Below are 14979 nucleotides of genomic sequence, written 5' to 3'. Positions count from 1 at the left end.
ATTTTTATATATTTTAACTTCAGTGACAACAGCAGAAATCTGTCTTCGTTCATCATGTTGTGACATCTTTGTGGAGTTATTAGTACATAAAATATATATTTATATGTTGAGTGACTTCCCTGTTTGCTGCTCCATCCATCAGGGGGCGCTGCTGCAGCTCTCACCGTGAGGTTTCTGCACAGACAGTATCAGTAATGCCAAAACGTCTGGACCAGTAGCAGTATCGCCCATAAGCCCTGCCCCCATCTTAAAACTCAAAGTATACGTCAGATAAATGTTTCCTAAACATTTTTCTGTGATTTTACGTAGTTCTGATGTGTGTTCCACTGTTTACGTTTCTACGGAGCCCCCCTGGGGTCAGCTGATAAAATAAAACTCAACCGTGCGCACAGATTCATAATCCGTGCTCTCGGTTTTATAAATATAAGCAAAATTAGAAAGATATTCACAGAATACTTCTGGGATCAATTCTCTGTAACGAAATATTATTAAACAGTGAGACGAGTGCTTAGGGACCGTCTACAAACTACAACATGACACAAAACTATCTATTAATTTAATGATTAAATAAGGTAGTGTCTCCAAACTTATCTCAATTATAACTTATCTCCTTGTAGTTGTACTACAGCACTTACTTTTAAAAAATAAGTTAGGAGACACTACCTTATTTAACCATTAAATTAATAGATAGTTTTGTGTCATGTTGTAGTTTGTAGACGGTCCCTAAGCACTCGTCTCACTGCCGTCTCTGGGGCTGCTCATAGAGACTAATGTTATTTCTCCAGGTCGGAGGACGGCTCGTTTTGATGAAGATGAGTTTGTAGATCGTTGTTTACCTTACTACGTTAGGAAACTACGTTAGTCGTTTGTGATTTAATAACATTTCGTTATAGAGAATTGATCCCAGAAGTTCGAATCTGTGAATATCTTTCTAATTTTGCTTACATTTATAAAACCGAGAGCACGGATTATGAATCTGTGCGCACGGTTTAGTTTTTTTTTTTTATCAGCTGACCCCAGGGGGGCTCCGTACATTTCTGATCAGTTTGGTTTGAGTTGATGCTGAAGCCTCATGGTTGACAGCTGGGATGGACTCCTGATTGGTCGGGCTGAAGCCTCATGGTTGACAGCTGGGATGGACTCCTGATTGGTCGGGCTGAAGCCTCATGGCTGACAGCTGGGATGGACTCCTGATTGGTCGGGCTGAAGCCTCATGGTTGACAGCTGGGATGGACTCCTGATTGGTCGGGCGGAAGCCTCATGGCTGACAGCTGGGATGGACTCCTGATTGGGCTGGTGAGATACAGCGGCTTTCAGCGGCCGCACATTACAGAAGATTAGAAACAACAGAGCAACTCCACTGAACTAAATAGATCCGGTATCCAGTCAATAATCCTTAAATCCATGTTTGATGGCAGCGCTGTATCTGGGAGGTTTTGGCTTCACTTTGTACAGCGGGAGGAAGTGCAGACGCAGCGGACATCTTTAGAGTTCTAAACTGTGAGTGAGGCGCGGGGAGGTCGCCCTCCAGGTTTTAGGAGGCGTGTCTAAGGAGCAGCGTGGGGGCCGGACTCCACTGGTGGTGGTGGTGCGGCGTGGGGGAGCAGTCACAGGAGCAGGGGGGGGCCGGCTTACCCATCACCCCCCCAGAGTCCAGGGGGTACTCCAAGATGGAGGCCGGCGCCGCCAGAGCGTACGGGTAGTCATACGGCGTGGCGTAGATCAGCCCCGACTCAGGCCCCGCCCCCTGCAGCACAGGCGTCCCATTGGGCAGCACTGTCTGGATCTGACGAATCAGAGGCATCAGGGCGGGGCCTGTGGGGGCGGGGGGGCGCAAGGCGGCGGGCAGCATGGGGGCATGGCAAGAGAGGACACGAGGACTCTGACTGGATGCTGCAAGAGAGAAAGAAAGGGAGGCTGAAGAAGAGGAAGAGGAGAGAGTTAGCAGAGTTGGGTCAGACCATAGATGTATGAATAGATACCGTTAATCGTTCTGTTTAAGCTTGATGCTGCGTACTATCAACACAAGTCGAGGTATTTTGGTTTGATAACCTTCTAACCAATCATAAATACATGCATGACATTTGTAAAAAAGCAAACCGCTTGAACTTCAGTTTGAAATTCAGCGAGAAAAGATGATTTTAACGCTGGATAGCGATATGTCCGGCACAAAATGGCCAATGAAGTTTCTACTGATATCTGTGGTCTGCCTGCTCTGCGATTGGTCGGTCAGTGTCACTGCTCTGTGACTGGTCAGTCAGTGTCACTGCTTTGTGATTGGTCGGTCAGTGTCACCACTGCTCTGTGATTGGTCGGTCAGTGTCACTACTTTGTGATTGGTCGGTCAGTGTGACTGCTTTGTGATTGTTTGGTCAGTGTCACCACTGCTCTGTGATTGGTCGGTCAGTGTGACTGCTTTGTGATTGGTCGGTCTCTTACAGGGCTTGATGTTAGCGTCTCGGTACGTCCCGTTCAGGATGGCTAACTCCATCAACTGCATCTTCTTCAGACTGTCCTCCCCCTCCGCCTGAAACACACAAACACCCAGCATGCATTTTTGCCTTTCTACTGTTCCAGCTGGAGCCACAGGGGGGCGCAAGAGTACCACAAACACACTAGTGTCGCTTTGCCAGACCTTCCCCCACAGCGCTGCGGAGGAAGGTCTGGCTAGTCCACTCAGCATTCCTGAGTTAACCGGAGCAATCTACAAATCTATGGACTACAGACACAGCAACCCGACCCTGACGCACAGAGGAGAGCTCATTGGTTGTCCTGGTTTTGGAGGTCAATGGTCAAGTCGTAGGAAAGCAACGTGCTGTTTACTGTTTGTTCAACTCCTTCCTAAAGTCCAGGAGTCCAGGATGCACAAACAAGGACTTGGGAAAGGGATCTTTCCTACTTGTCCTAACAACGCATTCTCATAACGAGTCCCTATGTTATCATACGGAAAAGTATGCACACCAAAACGGATGATATCCTTCGATATTAGGAGACTGCTACAAGCTGCATGACGCTGAGCGGAAGTTGCTAGTTGTTTAAGCTGCTACAGACCTCTGTTGTATCAGCGGTAGTTGTACAGCACCACGAGCTGCCGGTTGGTTTGGTGGACATTACGTCAAGACATTTAGTCCACAAAATATGAGCGTTTTGCCACAAAGAAAATTAAAATTAGGCACCAAAACAACTAGTTAAGATTAGGAAAAAGATGGTTTGGATTAAAACCCTCCTAAGGAACACATATTTCCTGGATGAAAGGCTTTAGTTTTTCCCCGGGAAGCAAACTCCGCTCTCTGGCTTGAAAGTCCTGTATGTTGACGCCCACCTAGTCTATATCCACAACCCTCCACTTCCGGGATTGCTCCGTTTCCGGATGTGCGTCCCCTTCCTCTGTCTCTGTGTTGGCGTTCTAACCTCTGGTGGATTTGTGAGGACTATGGTTAACGGCTCCTCAGATCTCTGCAGGGTAAATCCAGACAGCTAGCTAGACTATCTGTCCAATCTGAGTTTTCTGTTGCACGACTAAAACTACTTTTGAACGTCCACATGTTCCACCAAAACAAGTTCCTTCCTGAGACTATTTAGCAGAGGCACCGTGGCTCTGTCCGGAGCTTAGCCCCGCCCACGACGATTGTGATTGGTTTAAAGAAATGCCAATAAACCAGAGCACGTTGTCCTCCCATCCAGGAATGCTGTGTGGACTAGCCAGACCCTCCTCTGCAGAGCTGTGGAGGAAGGTTTGGCAATTTGAGGCTAACGGCCACCCATCCCCCCGACCTCCTCCCTTCGCGACCAACTGCATGCTGTCAATGTAGTGAACACAGCAAAAATAACATGGAATGCATAATTCATTAAATATGTTGACTTCTCTGACTTCTAACTCCTGAACAACCACAAGTTACTCCAACAAGAAAACAACTTCCTGAGACACACAGAGCAGGTTCTCTTCTCCTTTTGTTGCCCGAGGACAGAAACTTCCTGGCTTCCCATTGGTCGGTATAAATCAAGGAAGTGAGATTCAGCAGAATCACTGCACTTCCTGGATGTAAACTGGCAATCCGTTCTCACTCCGAACATGTAAAATACGGACATTTGGACAGTGGCTATCAGCGTCTGAAGCAAAGAAAAAAAAAGCCCTTCAGCGTGTTTGTAGAACGTGTCGGGGAGAGCAGCAGCTACACGGGGTTTAGAAAGTAGTATGTAAGGGGGAATACCACGTAGGGAGGTTGGTTGGGGGGGAGGACGGGTCAAACAGAGGACTTTCACCCAGGAGACCCTGGATCGTGTCCCGTGTGTGTCTTTAACTGTCCCGTTCTTCCCGCTAGTCACGGAAACATAAGCCCACTCACAAGCTTTTCCTTAACATAACAGCGTCAAAAGGGACGCCAATAATTCCGACCAAGCACGTTTAGATAAAGCGCGTTATATGACGATAAAGGAGACTTTTAGCGTCAATAAGAACGACAAAGGCACCTGACCAAGCATCCGTATTTTACGAGATGGGAGTGAGAATTTGTTGCTGGCTTTTTATATGCAGCTGACTCACGGCAGGCACCAGCAGCTTGTTGACTTCCTCCGCGGCGCGTCTGAGTTTGATCTCGGCGCGATTCTGAGCGTCTTCCACCGTGATGAGGACATGGAGGTCCTCATTCAGATGCTCCCAGTTAGGCTTACCTCGATTCTGCTCTTCCTGCACACAGACACATACACCAGACTCCATGTAAATAATCAGGACTTTTATCATCGTAAAACACACTTCATTCAAAGAGGCCAGAAACAAAATAAAACTATCAAAAGCCGTCTTGGTTCATCTTTCCACTGTTCCAACAATCACCACTCTGGTTTAGTTGAAATAACCCCTTAATTCACCCATTTACATGTGGAGATATGCTGGCTCTATACACGCTAAAAGTACTGATTATTTACATGGAGTATGGAGGGTTTGGTGATGGTGATTTCGGGGCTGTTTCATGTTAAACTAAAAGGATCTTACTCTTTAACTAAAAGGTCTATCTCTGTAGGGATCCTTTCCATAATTTTGTCAGACACTTAGAATAATAATTGAAGTATTAATTGAGTCTGTCAGCAGCAACAACAGAACTTTTAGTGACTCTAACTGCTGCTGAACATTAGTCCTGTAGGGTAACATTATAGCTTGTTTCTTGTTTAATACTGGACCAGTTTCAGAGATTATTGTTCCCATCCGGTGTGTGTGTTTTACCTTTTTCCTGTCTCTCATGGAGCCCCGCCCTCTCACCATGATCTTACATCCTGTCTCTGCCTCCAGCTGCTTTGCCGTCAGACCGCGAGGACCCAGGATCCTCCCAACAAAGTTAAACTGACAGGGAGAAAACACTCTGGTTACTAAGAAGACTGGCCAATCAATCAGCCAATAGATTAGATTAGATTCAACTGTATTGCCATTGTGCAGAGTACAAGTACAAAGACAACGAAATGCAGTTTGCGTCCAACAAGAACTGCAACAAAAAAAAAGCAGAAAAGTGCAATGTGATATACAAAGTATAGACAGGGGGTGCAAAGACTGGACAAGAAATATAGTGCAGTGCTGACAGTAGTGTACAGTGGGTTAACAGAAGGTGGTTTAGAGTATTATAAATTGGGGGCTTAGTTGGTTGGTTGTCACCGAGATGCAGAGCTAGAGTTCATTAGGGTGACAGCCGCAGGAAAGAAGCTTCCTCTGAACCTGCTGGTTCCTGAGACGCCTCCCGGAGGGGAGTGTGGTGAACAGTCTGTGATTGGGGTGAGAACAGGCTGTGGTTGGGGTGAACAGTCTGTGGTTGGGGTGAACAGTCTGTGGTTGGGGTGAACAGGCTGTGGTTGGGGTGAGAACAGGCTGTGGTTGGGGTGAGAACAGGCTGTGGTTGGGGTGAACAGGCTGTGGTTGGGGTGAGAACAGGCTGTGGTTGGAGTGAGAACAGGCTGTGGTTGGGGTGAGAACAGGCTGTGGTTGGGGTGAGAACAGACTGTGGTTGGGGTGAGAACAGTCTGTGGTTGGGGTGAACAGTCTATGGTTGGGTTGAGAACAGGCTGTGGTTGGGGTGAGAACAAGCTGTGGTTGGGGTGAGAACAGGCTGTGGTTGGGGTGAGAACAGGCTGTGGTTGGGGTGAGAACAAGCTGTGGTTGGGGTGAGAACAAGCTGTGGTTGGGGTGAGAGCAGTCTTTGATGATGCTTACGCAAGCATCGTTTCCCCTGGATGGCCTTGATGGATGGGAGTGAGGAACCGGTGATGCGTCGGGCAATTTTCATCACCCTCTGCAGTGCTTTTCGGTCATGGGTAGAGCAGTTGCCATACCAATATGACACAGTTGGTGAGGATGCTCTCGATGGTGCAGCCAACCTGATCTCACAGAATTCCGTGAAATGAACACGGCCCCTTAACTCAAAATCTGTGGCAGTTTCACGGAATCGCAAAACATTCCATGATGGGCCCACGGAAGAATTCCGTTAAATAAACACGGCCCCTTATGTTAAGGAAAAGGTCATGGGTGGGCTTACGGTTCCATGACACGCGGGAAGAACGGGATGGTTGGGTTAAGGAAAAGGTCATGGGTGGGCTTACGGTTCCGTGACACGCAAGAAGAACGGCACAGAAAAGAAGAAAGCGACTTTAGGAAACTTGACATGCGGCACACGATCCCTGGTCTCCTGGATGAAAGTCCTGTGTTTGACCCCCCCACCCCCCCCCATCCCCACCCCCCAACCAACCAACCTCCCTACGCGGAATTTCGGCCTTACATACTACTCTCTACCATAGTTGCTCTTTATGCTACGTCATGTTCTCATTGACTTTATATTGACATTGTTTTCTGTGGTGGCCACACAGATTTTTCACACATTCCGTGCCACCACCACGTAATGTGCTGTTAACAATTCATGATCATTTTACGGAATTCTGTGAGACTAGGCTGGTGCAGCGGTAGAAGTTCACCAGGATCTGAGGAGACAGGTGGACCTTCTTGAGTCTCCTCAGAAAGAAGAGACGCTGGTGAGCCTTCTTGATCGGGGTAAACGGGTTGAGGGTCCAAGAGAGGTTCTCAGAGATGTGGACACCTAGAAACTTAAAGCTGGTGACACCCTCCACCTCAGTCCCGTTGATGAGAATGTGTGTGTGTGTGTGTGTGTGTGTGTGTGTGTGTGTGTGTGTGTGTGTGTGTGTGTGTGTGCTAGCTTCAGACTTCCTGAAGTCCACAATGAGCTCTTTGGTCTTCTTGGTGTTGAGAACCAGGTTGTTGTCTGTGCACCACGAGCACAGGTCCTCCCTGTAGGCAGTCTCATCGTAGTTGCTGATGAGACCAATCACCGTAGTGTCGTCTGCAAACTTTATAATGGTGTTAGAGCCATGTACAGGTGTGCAGTCGTAGGTGAAGAGGGAGTAAAGGAGAGGACTCAGCACACATCCCTGTGGTATGCTGGTGTTCAGGGTGATGGCTGAGGAGGTGTGATTATCTAACCTCACAGACTGAGGTCTGTTGGTTAGGAAGTCCAGAATCCAGTTACAGAGGGAGGTATTGATGCCCAGTTCACTGAGTTTGGTGATCAGTTTGGAGGGGATTATGGTGTTGAATGCTGAACATAAAGGCAATGAACAGCATTCTCACAAAGGTGTTGCAATTGTCAAGGTGGGACAAGGCAGAGGGAAATGCTGTAGAGATGGCACCCTCTGTGCTCCTGTTCTGACGGTAGGCAAATTGGAAGGGGTCCAGTGAGGGTGGTAGGCAGGTCTTGAGATGGGCAAGGACCAGCCTCTTGAAGCACTTCATAATGATGGGGGTGAGTGCAACTGGACGGAAGTCATTAAGGCTTGTTGCAGTGGAGTGTTTTTGCACAAGCACGATGGAGGTGGTTTTAAAGCACACGGGGACAGCTGCCTGGGCTAGTGACAGATTAAATATGTCAGTCCAAACCTCAGTCAGCTGCACAGCACAAGCCCTGAGCGAGCCATAGAAGTAGTTCAGCGCATCAGGCAAAGAGGTGTCGGTGACAGGGGGGGTGGAGTTAGTAGCTTTGTAGTCTGTGATGGCCTGGATGCCTTGCCACATGCGTCGGGGGTCAGAGTAGTTCTTGAAGTGATCCTCAATCCTTAGCTTGGGGTTGTGCTTGGCCTTTTCAGGTTAGCCCTGGATGAGCTATAGGCTTGAGCATCATCTGATCTGAATGCAATGTCCTGTGCCTTCAGCAGGAGTCTGACTTCACTGTTCATCCATGGCTTCTGATTAGGGAAAGTGGTAATCCGTTTGAGGGTGGTGACACATTAACGTTTGCGTTGATACAGTCCAGAACAGAGGAGGCATATGAATCAATGTCCATGTGGGAGTCGTGGGTGGCCTGAGTTGCGAACACTCTCCAGTCAGTGTTTCCAAAACGCTGCTGAAGTGCTGAGTCAGCTTCCTCTGGCCACACTTTGACTGTCCTTACTTGAGCGTCTGATCGTTTATAGATTTCAACGTTTCTGACCACACTTGAAGGCAGCTTCATTTCCCGGAGAAAGGTTTCAGAAACTCTGGCTCTGTGCCGGCTATTTCCTCTGGGTTTGATCCCTCCTAAGGGTTCAGGGATGTGCAGCTGACTGTACTCATCTCGGGGTGCTCCTTGGTGGGGGGGTACTCACCTCGGGGTGCTCCTTGGTGGGGACGTAGAGCTTCTCCTGCAGCTGGACGACCGGGCCAACGGCGTCAGGCAGCTCGCTGCTTCTGTCCAACCCGTTCAGAGTGTTGACGTACATGTTGTTCCTCACGCGGCTGATCTCTGAAACACACAACATGCTAACGTCATGCTAACATCATGCTAACATCATGCAAACATCAGAGCTGTCAGAGTTAACATGCTAACAATGGACGGACAGACTGACAGACGGACGGACAGACAGACAGACAGACAGACAGACAGACGTCTCACCCTCGTCCAGAAGTCTCTCCAGATGCTGGAAGATCCCGCAGATGTTGGGAAGACTGCTCAGCAGCTTCTTATCGTTCATCAACTGCATCAGATAATCTGGACCACCGGTCCTCGGCTTCTCCTTCCCCTCCATCTCCCCCACCATCCACACACACACACACACACACACACACACAAACAGACAGACACACACACAGACACACACAGAGACAGACAGACACACACACACACACACACACACACACAGACACACACACAGAGAAAGACACACACACAACACACACACACACACACACACAAACAAACACAGACACACACACACACACACACACACACACACACACACAGACAGACACACACAGAGACAGACACAAATACACACACACACACACACACACACACACACACACACACACACACACACACACACACACACACACACACACACAGAGAGACAGACACAAACACTCCTTTCTTCTGATTTAATCCAGTTCCCCTGGCCGGAGAGCGCTGTGTGTCCGGCTTTTATTTAGTTTATAGTTTACAGAAGAAGATAAACAGAACTTACAATATATTTAGAAGAAAACTATTTCAGTGCAGAAGAGTAAGGAAGACTAAAAGTCTTCTTCAGAGTCCTAAAAAGATATGGTTATCCCTCGAGGATCCCTGGCTCTGTGCCAGCTCTTTCCTCAGGGTTTATCCCTCCAGAAGCTCCATAAAGAAGAGTCCTTAAAGTTTTCAAAGCACTGTGTAGCTTTCTCAATTTCAACTCTTAATTTTTGTTAACTGTTTTTGACAGAGGAAGACAGAAGCGTGTTGATGATGCTGGTTTTTGGCTGGAAAGTGTTCGAGGACCACAATGGAAATAATCCTTCTGACTTCATGGAGTTTTTATCCTCAGTATTTAATATCAACCTATGTCGTCGCTGCTGTGCAGTTTTATCTGCTTTTTTTAAATTTTTTTATTATTGAATAAATAAATAAATAAATAAAAAGTCCAGAAGCTCCGTCTGTGTCCCAGCTCTGTCCTCCAGGTTGTATCCCTCCAGAAACTCCAGAAACTCCGTCTCTGTCCCGGCTGTGAGCGTCCCCGTCCTCTGTCCGGTCCTCCTAACACTCTCTGAGACTGAGAGAGGAGCACAGTCAAGTTGAACCACATGATACACACAGCTTCCAGCCTGGCCTTCACAATAAAAGCATGTGAGCGTCAGTGGTTCCCCACAAATACACAATAAATTAATTTAAACTGTAAATGTTCCCGATCAGAGGAGGAAGACCTCTGGCACACACACAGAAACTCATTTTTAATAACACACACATCCCTGTCAGACCATCGGACAGACAAAAGACAAAAGACAAAAAATTAAAAATTAAAATGATTTTATTTTGTTTAATTTTTCTAAACTTTCCCAGGATTTGTGTTTTTAGAGCATTTATTTTGAAGGCAACATCACTGACCTTCCTGTCCTGCTTTATCTGACACAAGCACACATGCACACACAGACACGCACACACACACACAGACACAAACACACGCACAGTCACACACACACACACATACACGCACACACAGACACACACACAGACACACACACACACACATACACACACACACAGACACACACACACACACACAGACACACGCGCATGCACACACACACACACACACACACACACACACACACACACACACACACACACACACACACACACACACACACACGCACACACACACACACACACACACACACACACACACACACACACACACACACACACACACACACAGACACACACACACACACACACACGCATGCACACAGACACACACACACACACACACACACACACACGCGCATGCACACAGACACACACACAGACACACACATACACACAACCCTGTACCTGTCATCTCGCAGCTCTCTGATTGGCTGAAAGCCGGGACAAACATCTCACCTGTAAATAAAAAGTTTCTCAGTTTGAATCTGTTGCTTTAAAAACTTCATTGGTTCCCCTTCTCTTTCAGATGGAAACGAGTACCCCCCCCCCCTTCCTGAGTTAGTGTGGAGAAGAAGTACCCCCCCCCCCTTCCTGGGTTAGTGTGGAGAAGAAAAGCTTTGAAAGGAGAGGAGAGGGGGGGAGGGGGTGTGTTTGTGACGTCAGTTTGGCTGCAGCCTCGTCTCTCTGAGCGCCGTGACATCACTCTGAAGAATGTCTTTCTTCCTCGGAAACATGTCGGTAACGTTTACATTCAGAAAAACAGACCACAAGTTCTCTCTCCCAACTCTTAATACTGACTCAGCATCAGATACTGTCTGTCTGTCTGCCTGTCTGTCTGCCTGTCTGTCTGTCGGTCTGTCTGTCTGCCTGTCTGTCTGTCTGCCTGTCTGTCTGCCTGTCTGTCTGCCTGTCTGTCTGTCTGTCTGTCTGCCTGCCTGTCCGTCTGTCTGTCCGTCTGTCTGTCTGTCTGTCTGTCTGTCCGTCTGTCAACATATGAATATATATAATTATATATTCTCATCAACATGTCTCTTCCCAAAACTGCTCATCTGACTCTAAATTGTCAAATAACAACAAAGAAGGCAAACAGGGTTAGTTTCCTCATCCCCTGTGTATTTAGTCCCTGTGCTTTCTGTGTCTGTTGTTGGTGGATTGTCATTTGTCTTTCGTTACTCGTCGTCAGTCCTCTGTGCTTTTTGTTCTCCTGGATTTTTCCTCGTTTCTTTCCGTGTTCCTGTGTTTTTGGTTCTGCTCACCTGCCCTACTTACATTTTTAAGTCTCTTTGTGTTCTTATTAAATTACTATTATTTGAAACTGCTGCACTCTCCTCGCCTTCATGCATTTGGGTCCAAGCCCACAACCCTGACAGTATCCACCAACCAGTTATGGACCCACGTAGTTATGGAATTTGTGCCTCTTCTCCACCCTCTGGACGCAGTCAGTAAGACTCTTTTGAATTTTTTTTGTGAGATTCATGAAGAGGATCCTGCTTTTGCCAGGCACCTCATGGAGGCTTGCTGGCTGTCTACGGAGCAGGAATTTGGCTTTCCTGTCTCCAAACCTGGAAGCCTTCCAGAACTTCAGCAGTCCAGTGTTCCTGAGCTTTCTAGTGTTCCTGTGTTGTCCAGTGAGCCAGAGCCCGTGCCGTGCAGCCTTCCGGAACCTCCGCTGACGTGCAGCTTTCCTGAGTTCCAGCTGATGTGCAGCTTTCCTGAGTTCCAGCTGACGTGCAGCCTTCCAGAACCTCCGCTGACGTGCAGCCTTCCAGAGTCTGCGCTGACCATTCTCCCAGAGTCTGTGCTGACCGTTCTCTCAGAGTCTGCGCTGACCGTTCTCTCAGAGTCTGTGCTGACCATTCTCTCAGAGTCTGCGCTGACCATTCTCCCAGAGTCTGCGCTGACCGTTCTCTCAGAGTCTGCGCTGACCGTTCTCCCAGAGTCTGCACTGAGCAGTCTCCCAGTGCCATGGTTGCATCGTTTTTTTGTGGTTAGGCACCCCTGAGACTGTATCTTTGTTTGGTGCCACAGAGACTCCTGCTCCCTGTGTTTTGTCGGTGGTCCGGCCGACTTCTGCTCCAGTTACCCTGTCGGCGGATTTGCCGACTCCTGACCCTGTTGCTTTGTTGCCTGTTACTGATCCTGTTGCCTTGTTGACAGATCTTGACCCAGCTGTCTTCAGCCCAGCTGACTCGTTGCCTGTCTCCAACCCAGCTGCCCCTTCTCCTGCTCGGTCTGCCTGTTCTCCAGAGTGGTATCGCCTTCTTCGCCGCCGGCCTCCAGAGGGGATTCGCCTTCGCCACCGGCCGCCAGAGGGATATCTCCTTCGCCAACGGTGTCCAGAAGGATATCGCCTTCGCCGCCGGCCGCCAGAGGGGTTTTGCCTTCGCCGCCGGCCTTCAGAAGGGTTTCACCTTTGCCGCCGACCTGCTCGGCCTTCAGAGGGGATTTGCCTTCGCCACCGGCCGCCAGAGGGATATCTCCTTCGCCAACGGTGTCCAGAAGGATATCGCCTTCGCCGCCGGCCGCCAGAGGGGTTTTGTCTTCGCCGCCGGCCTTCAGAAGGGTTTCACCTTTGCAGACGGCCTCCAGACGGATATTGCCTTCGCACACGGCCTTCAGAGGGGTTTCACCTTGTCAGACGGCCTCCAGACGGATATCGCCTTCGCTGCCGATCTTCTCGGCCTTCAGAGGTGTTTCACCTTCACAGATGGCCTCCTCCGAGCCCTCGATGTCCTGCTCTGCCGTCTGAGAGGCTCTGCTTTCACTGTCCTATTCAGCCTCCAGAAGGATTTTGTCTTCGCTGCCGGCCTCCAGAGGGACATCGCCTTCGCCGCCGGCCTGCAGAGAATCCTCAACGTCCTGTTCGGCCACCAGAGGGGTTCTGTCCTCATCGCCGGCCTCCAGAGAACCTTCGCCACCGGCCTCCAGAGGGATATCGCCTTCGTCGCCGGCCTCCAGAGGGATTCTGCCTTCGCCGCCGGTCTCCAGAGGGATTCTGCCTTCGCTGCCGATCTCCAGAGGGTTTTCGTCTTTGCTGCAGACCTCCAGTGAGTCTTCACAGTCCTCTCCGTCCTCCCGAAGGACTCAGCCTTCGCCATCCTGCTCGGCCACCAGAGGGGCTTCACCGTCGGCATCATTCCTGCACTCCAGAGGGTTTTCGGCGTCGTGCTCGACCACCAGTGGGTTTCTGCTTTCGCTGCTGGTCTCCTAAGAGTCTTCACTGTCCGCAACCCTGCTGGCCGCAGCCTTTTCTGTCCCCAAGTTCCACTGTCCCCAGTTCCCGAGTTCCCACAGTCCTCAGTTCACAAGCCCCGTTGACTCTTGTTCCTCCCTTCGCCCCTCTGTGGGTTGACATTTGTTCGTCCCTCCTCCATACCCCCTCCGCCCTCCCTGGGCCTTTTTGCCCTATTCTGTGGACTATTTTTGTTTTCTTTGTTAAGGGCCGTCTGGTAGCCGTCCCTTGAGGGAGGGGTACTGTCACGTCTAGTCCCTGTGTCAAGTTTCTTTATTTAGTTGGTTTCATGTTTTCTGTTGGTTTTCCCATTTCCTGTTTTAATTTGAAGTCTGTCTTTTCTCCCTAGTTTTGTCTGATTTACTTCCTGTCTTTTGGTTTTCCCGCCCTTGTGATTGTCTGATGTGTTTCACCTGTTCCCCAGCCCTAGTGTCACCTGTCCCTCATTTTGTCATTACCCTAAGTCCCTGTGCTTTCTGTGTCTGTTGTTGGTGGATTGTCATTTGTCTTTCGTTACTCGTCGTCAGTCCTCTGTGCTTTTTGTTCTCCTGGATTTTTCCTTGTTTCTTTCCGTGTTCCTGTGTTTTTGGTTCTGCTCACCTGCCCTGCTTACATTTGTAAGTCTCTTTGTGTTCTTATTAAATTACTATTATTTGAAACTGCTGCACTCTCCTCGCCTTCCTGCATTTGGGTCCAAGCCCACAACCCTGACAGTCTGTGTGTGTTGGATCATTGTTTTCCTTCAAACAAAAGAACAAAGGAAACAAAGGTCTGTCTGTCTGCAGAGATCAGAGCCTTTAACCATCTAAGGGCCGTTACAGAGTCAACGCATGGCGCCGATGCACGCAATACTATGCATTGTCGGTGGGGGTGACATTGCAAGTATTGTACATTAGTTCAAGTATATGTTATTAATTAATGGCGGGCGAAGTGGAAAGAAGATGCAAGCTTATATGTATACATCCGCATTTATATGATAGTTCATCGCAATTACACTCCAATAAAATAGCGTTGGAAAATGCCTGGAGGTTGCAACCGTGATGGGAAAGACCGTAGATAAGGTGAAAACGAACTGGAAAAGTGCCCGTGACAAATTTACTAGGGTGCACAAGAAGTGGAAGGTGGTGGGGCAGCTAAGTTTTGGCTACCCAAAAGAATTGACTCAACTGGTGATGCCTGTTGCGAGGTACCGCAAAGTCACTGCAAGCCTTTGAGAAGCTCCAATTGGGTTGCGGTGATGATGGTGAGTGTCCGGGAGGAAGCGGCCAACTTCATCAAATTTTGGCGCCAACATCCGAAAGTACTGTAAATTTCTCTCCTCGTCCAGGCTTC

The 14979-nt window shown here is 48.9% G+C and overlaps 1 protein-coding gene across 1 annotated transcript; it reads right to left on the bottom strand.

The window, feature by feature from the left end:
• Positions 1 to 1534: 1534 nt before the first annotated feature.
• On the bottom strand, positions 1535 to 9068 carry qkib (QKI, KH domain containing, RNA binding b). The gene is made up of 6 exons (XM_078242708.1): positions 8916 to 9068; positions 8629 to 8765; positions 5219 to 5335; positions 4544 to 4687; positions 2440 to 2527; positions 1535 to 1917 (listed from the first exon to the last, which is right to left on the bottom strand). The coding sequence occupies exons 1-6, from the start codon at positions 9058 to 9060 to the stop codon at positions 1535 to 1537; spliced, it is 1014 nt and encodes a 337-aa protein (XP_078098834.1). The 5' UTR covers positions 9061 to 9068.
• Between the last annotated feature and the right edge of the window lie 5911 nt (positions 9069 to 14979).

This window comes from Sander vitreus, chromosome 23 (genome assembly GCF_031162955.1).
Source record: "Sander vitreus isolate 19-12246 chromosome 23, sanVit1, whole genome shotgun sequence".
Classification (NCBI taxonomy): Eukaryota; Metazoa; Chordata; class Actinopteri; order Perciformes; family Percidae; genus Sander; species Sander vitreus.
This window is presented reverse-complemented; position numbering and strand designations above follow the sequence as displayed.

What these genes read in the sequence shown, in the direction of transcription:
- qkib (XM_078242708.1), bottom strand. Translation starts at nt 9,060, where the DNA reads ATGGTGGGGGAGATGGAGGGGAAGGAGAAGCCGAGGACCGGTGGTCCA. An exon ending in CCATGAGAGACAGGAAAAAG is followed by an intron (nt 4,688 to 5,218) that starts GTAAAACACACA and finishes GTCTGTGTGCAG; the next exon opens with GAAGAGCAGAATCGAGGTAA. An exon ending in AGACGCTAACATCAAGCCCT is followed by an intron (nt 1,918 to 2,439) that starts GTAAGAGACCGA and finishes CCTCTTCTTCAG; the next exon opens with CCTCCCTTTCTTTCTCTCTT.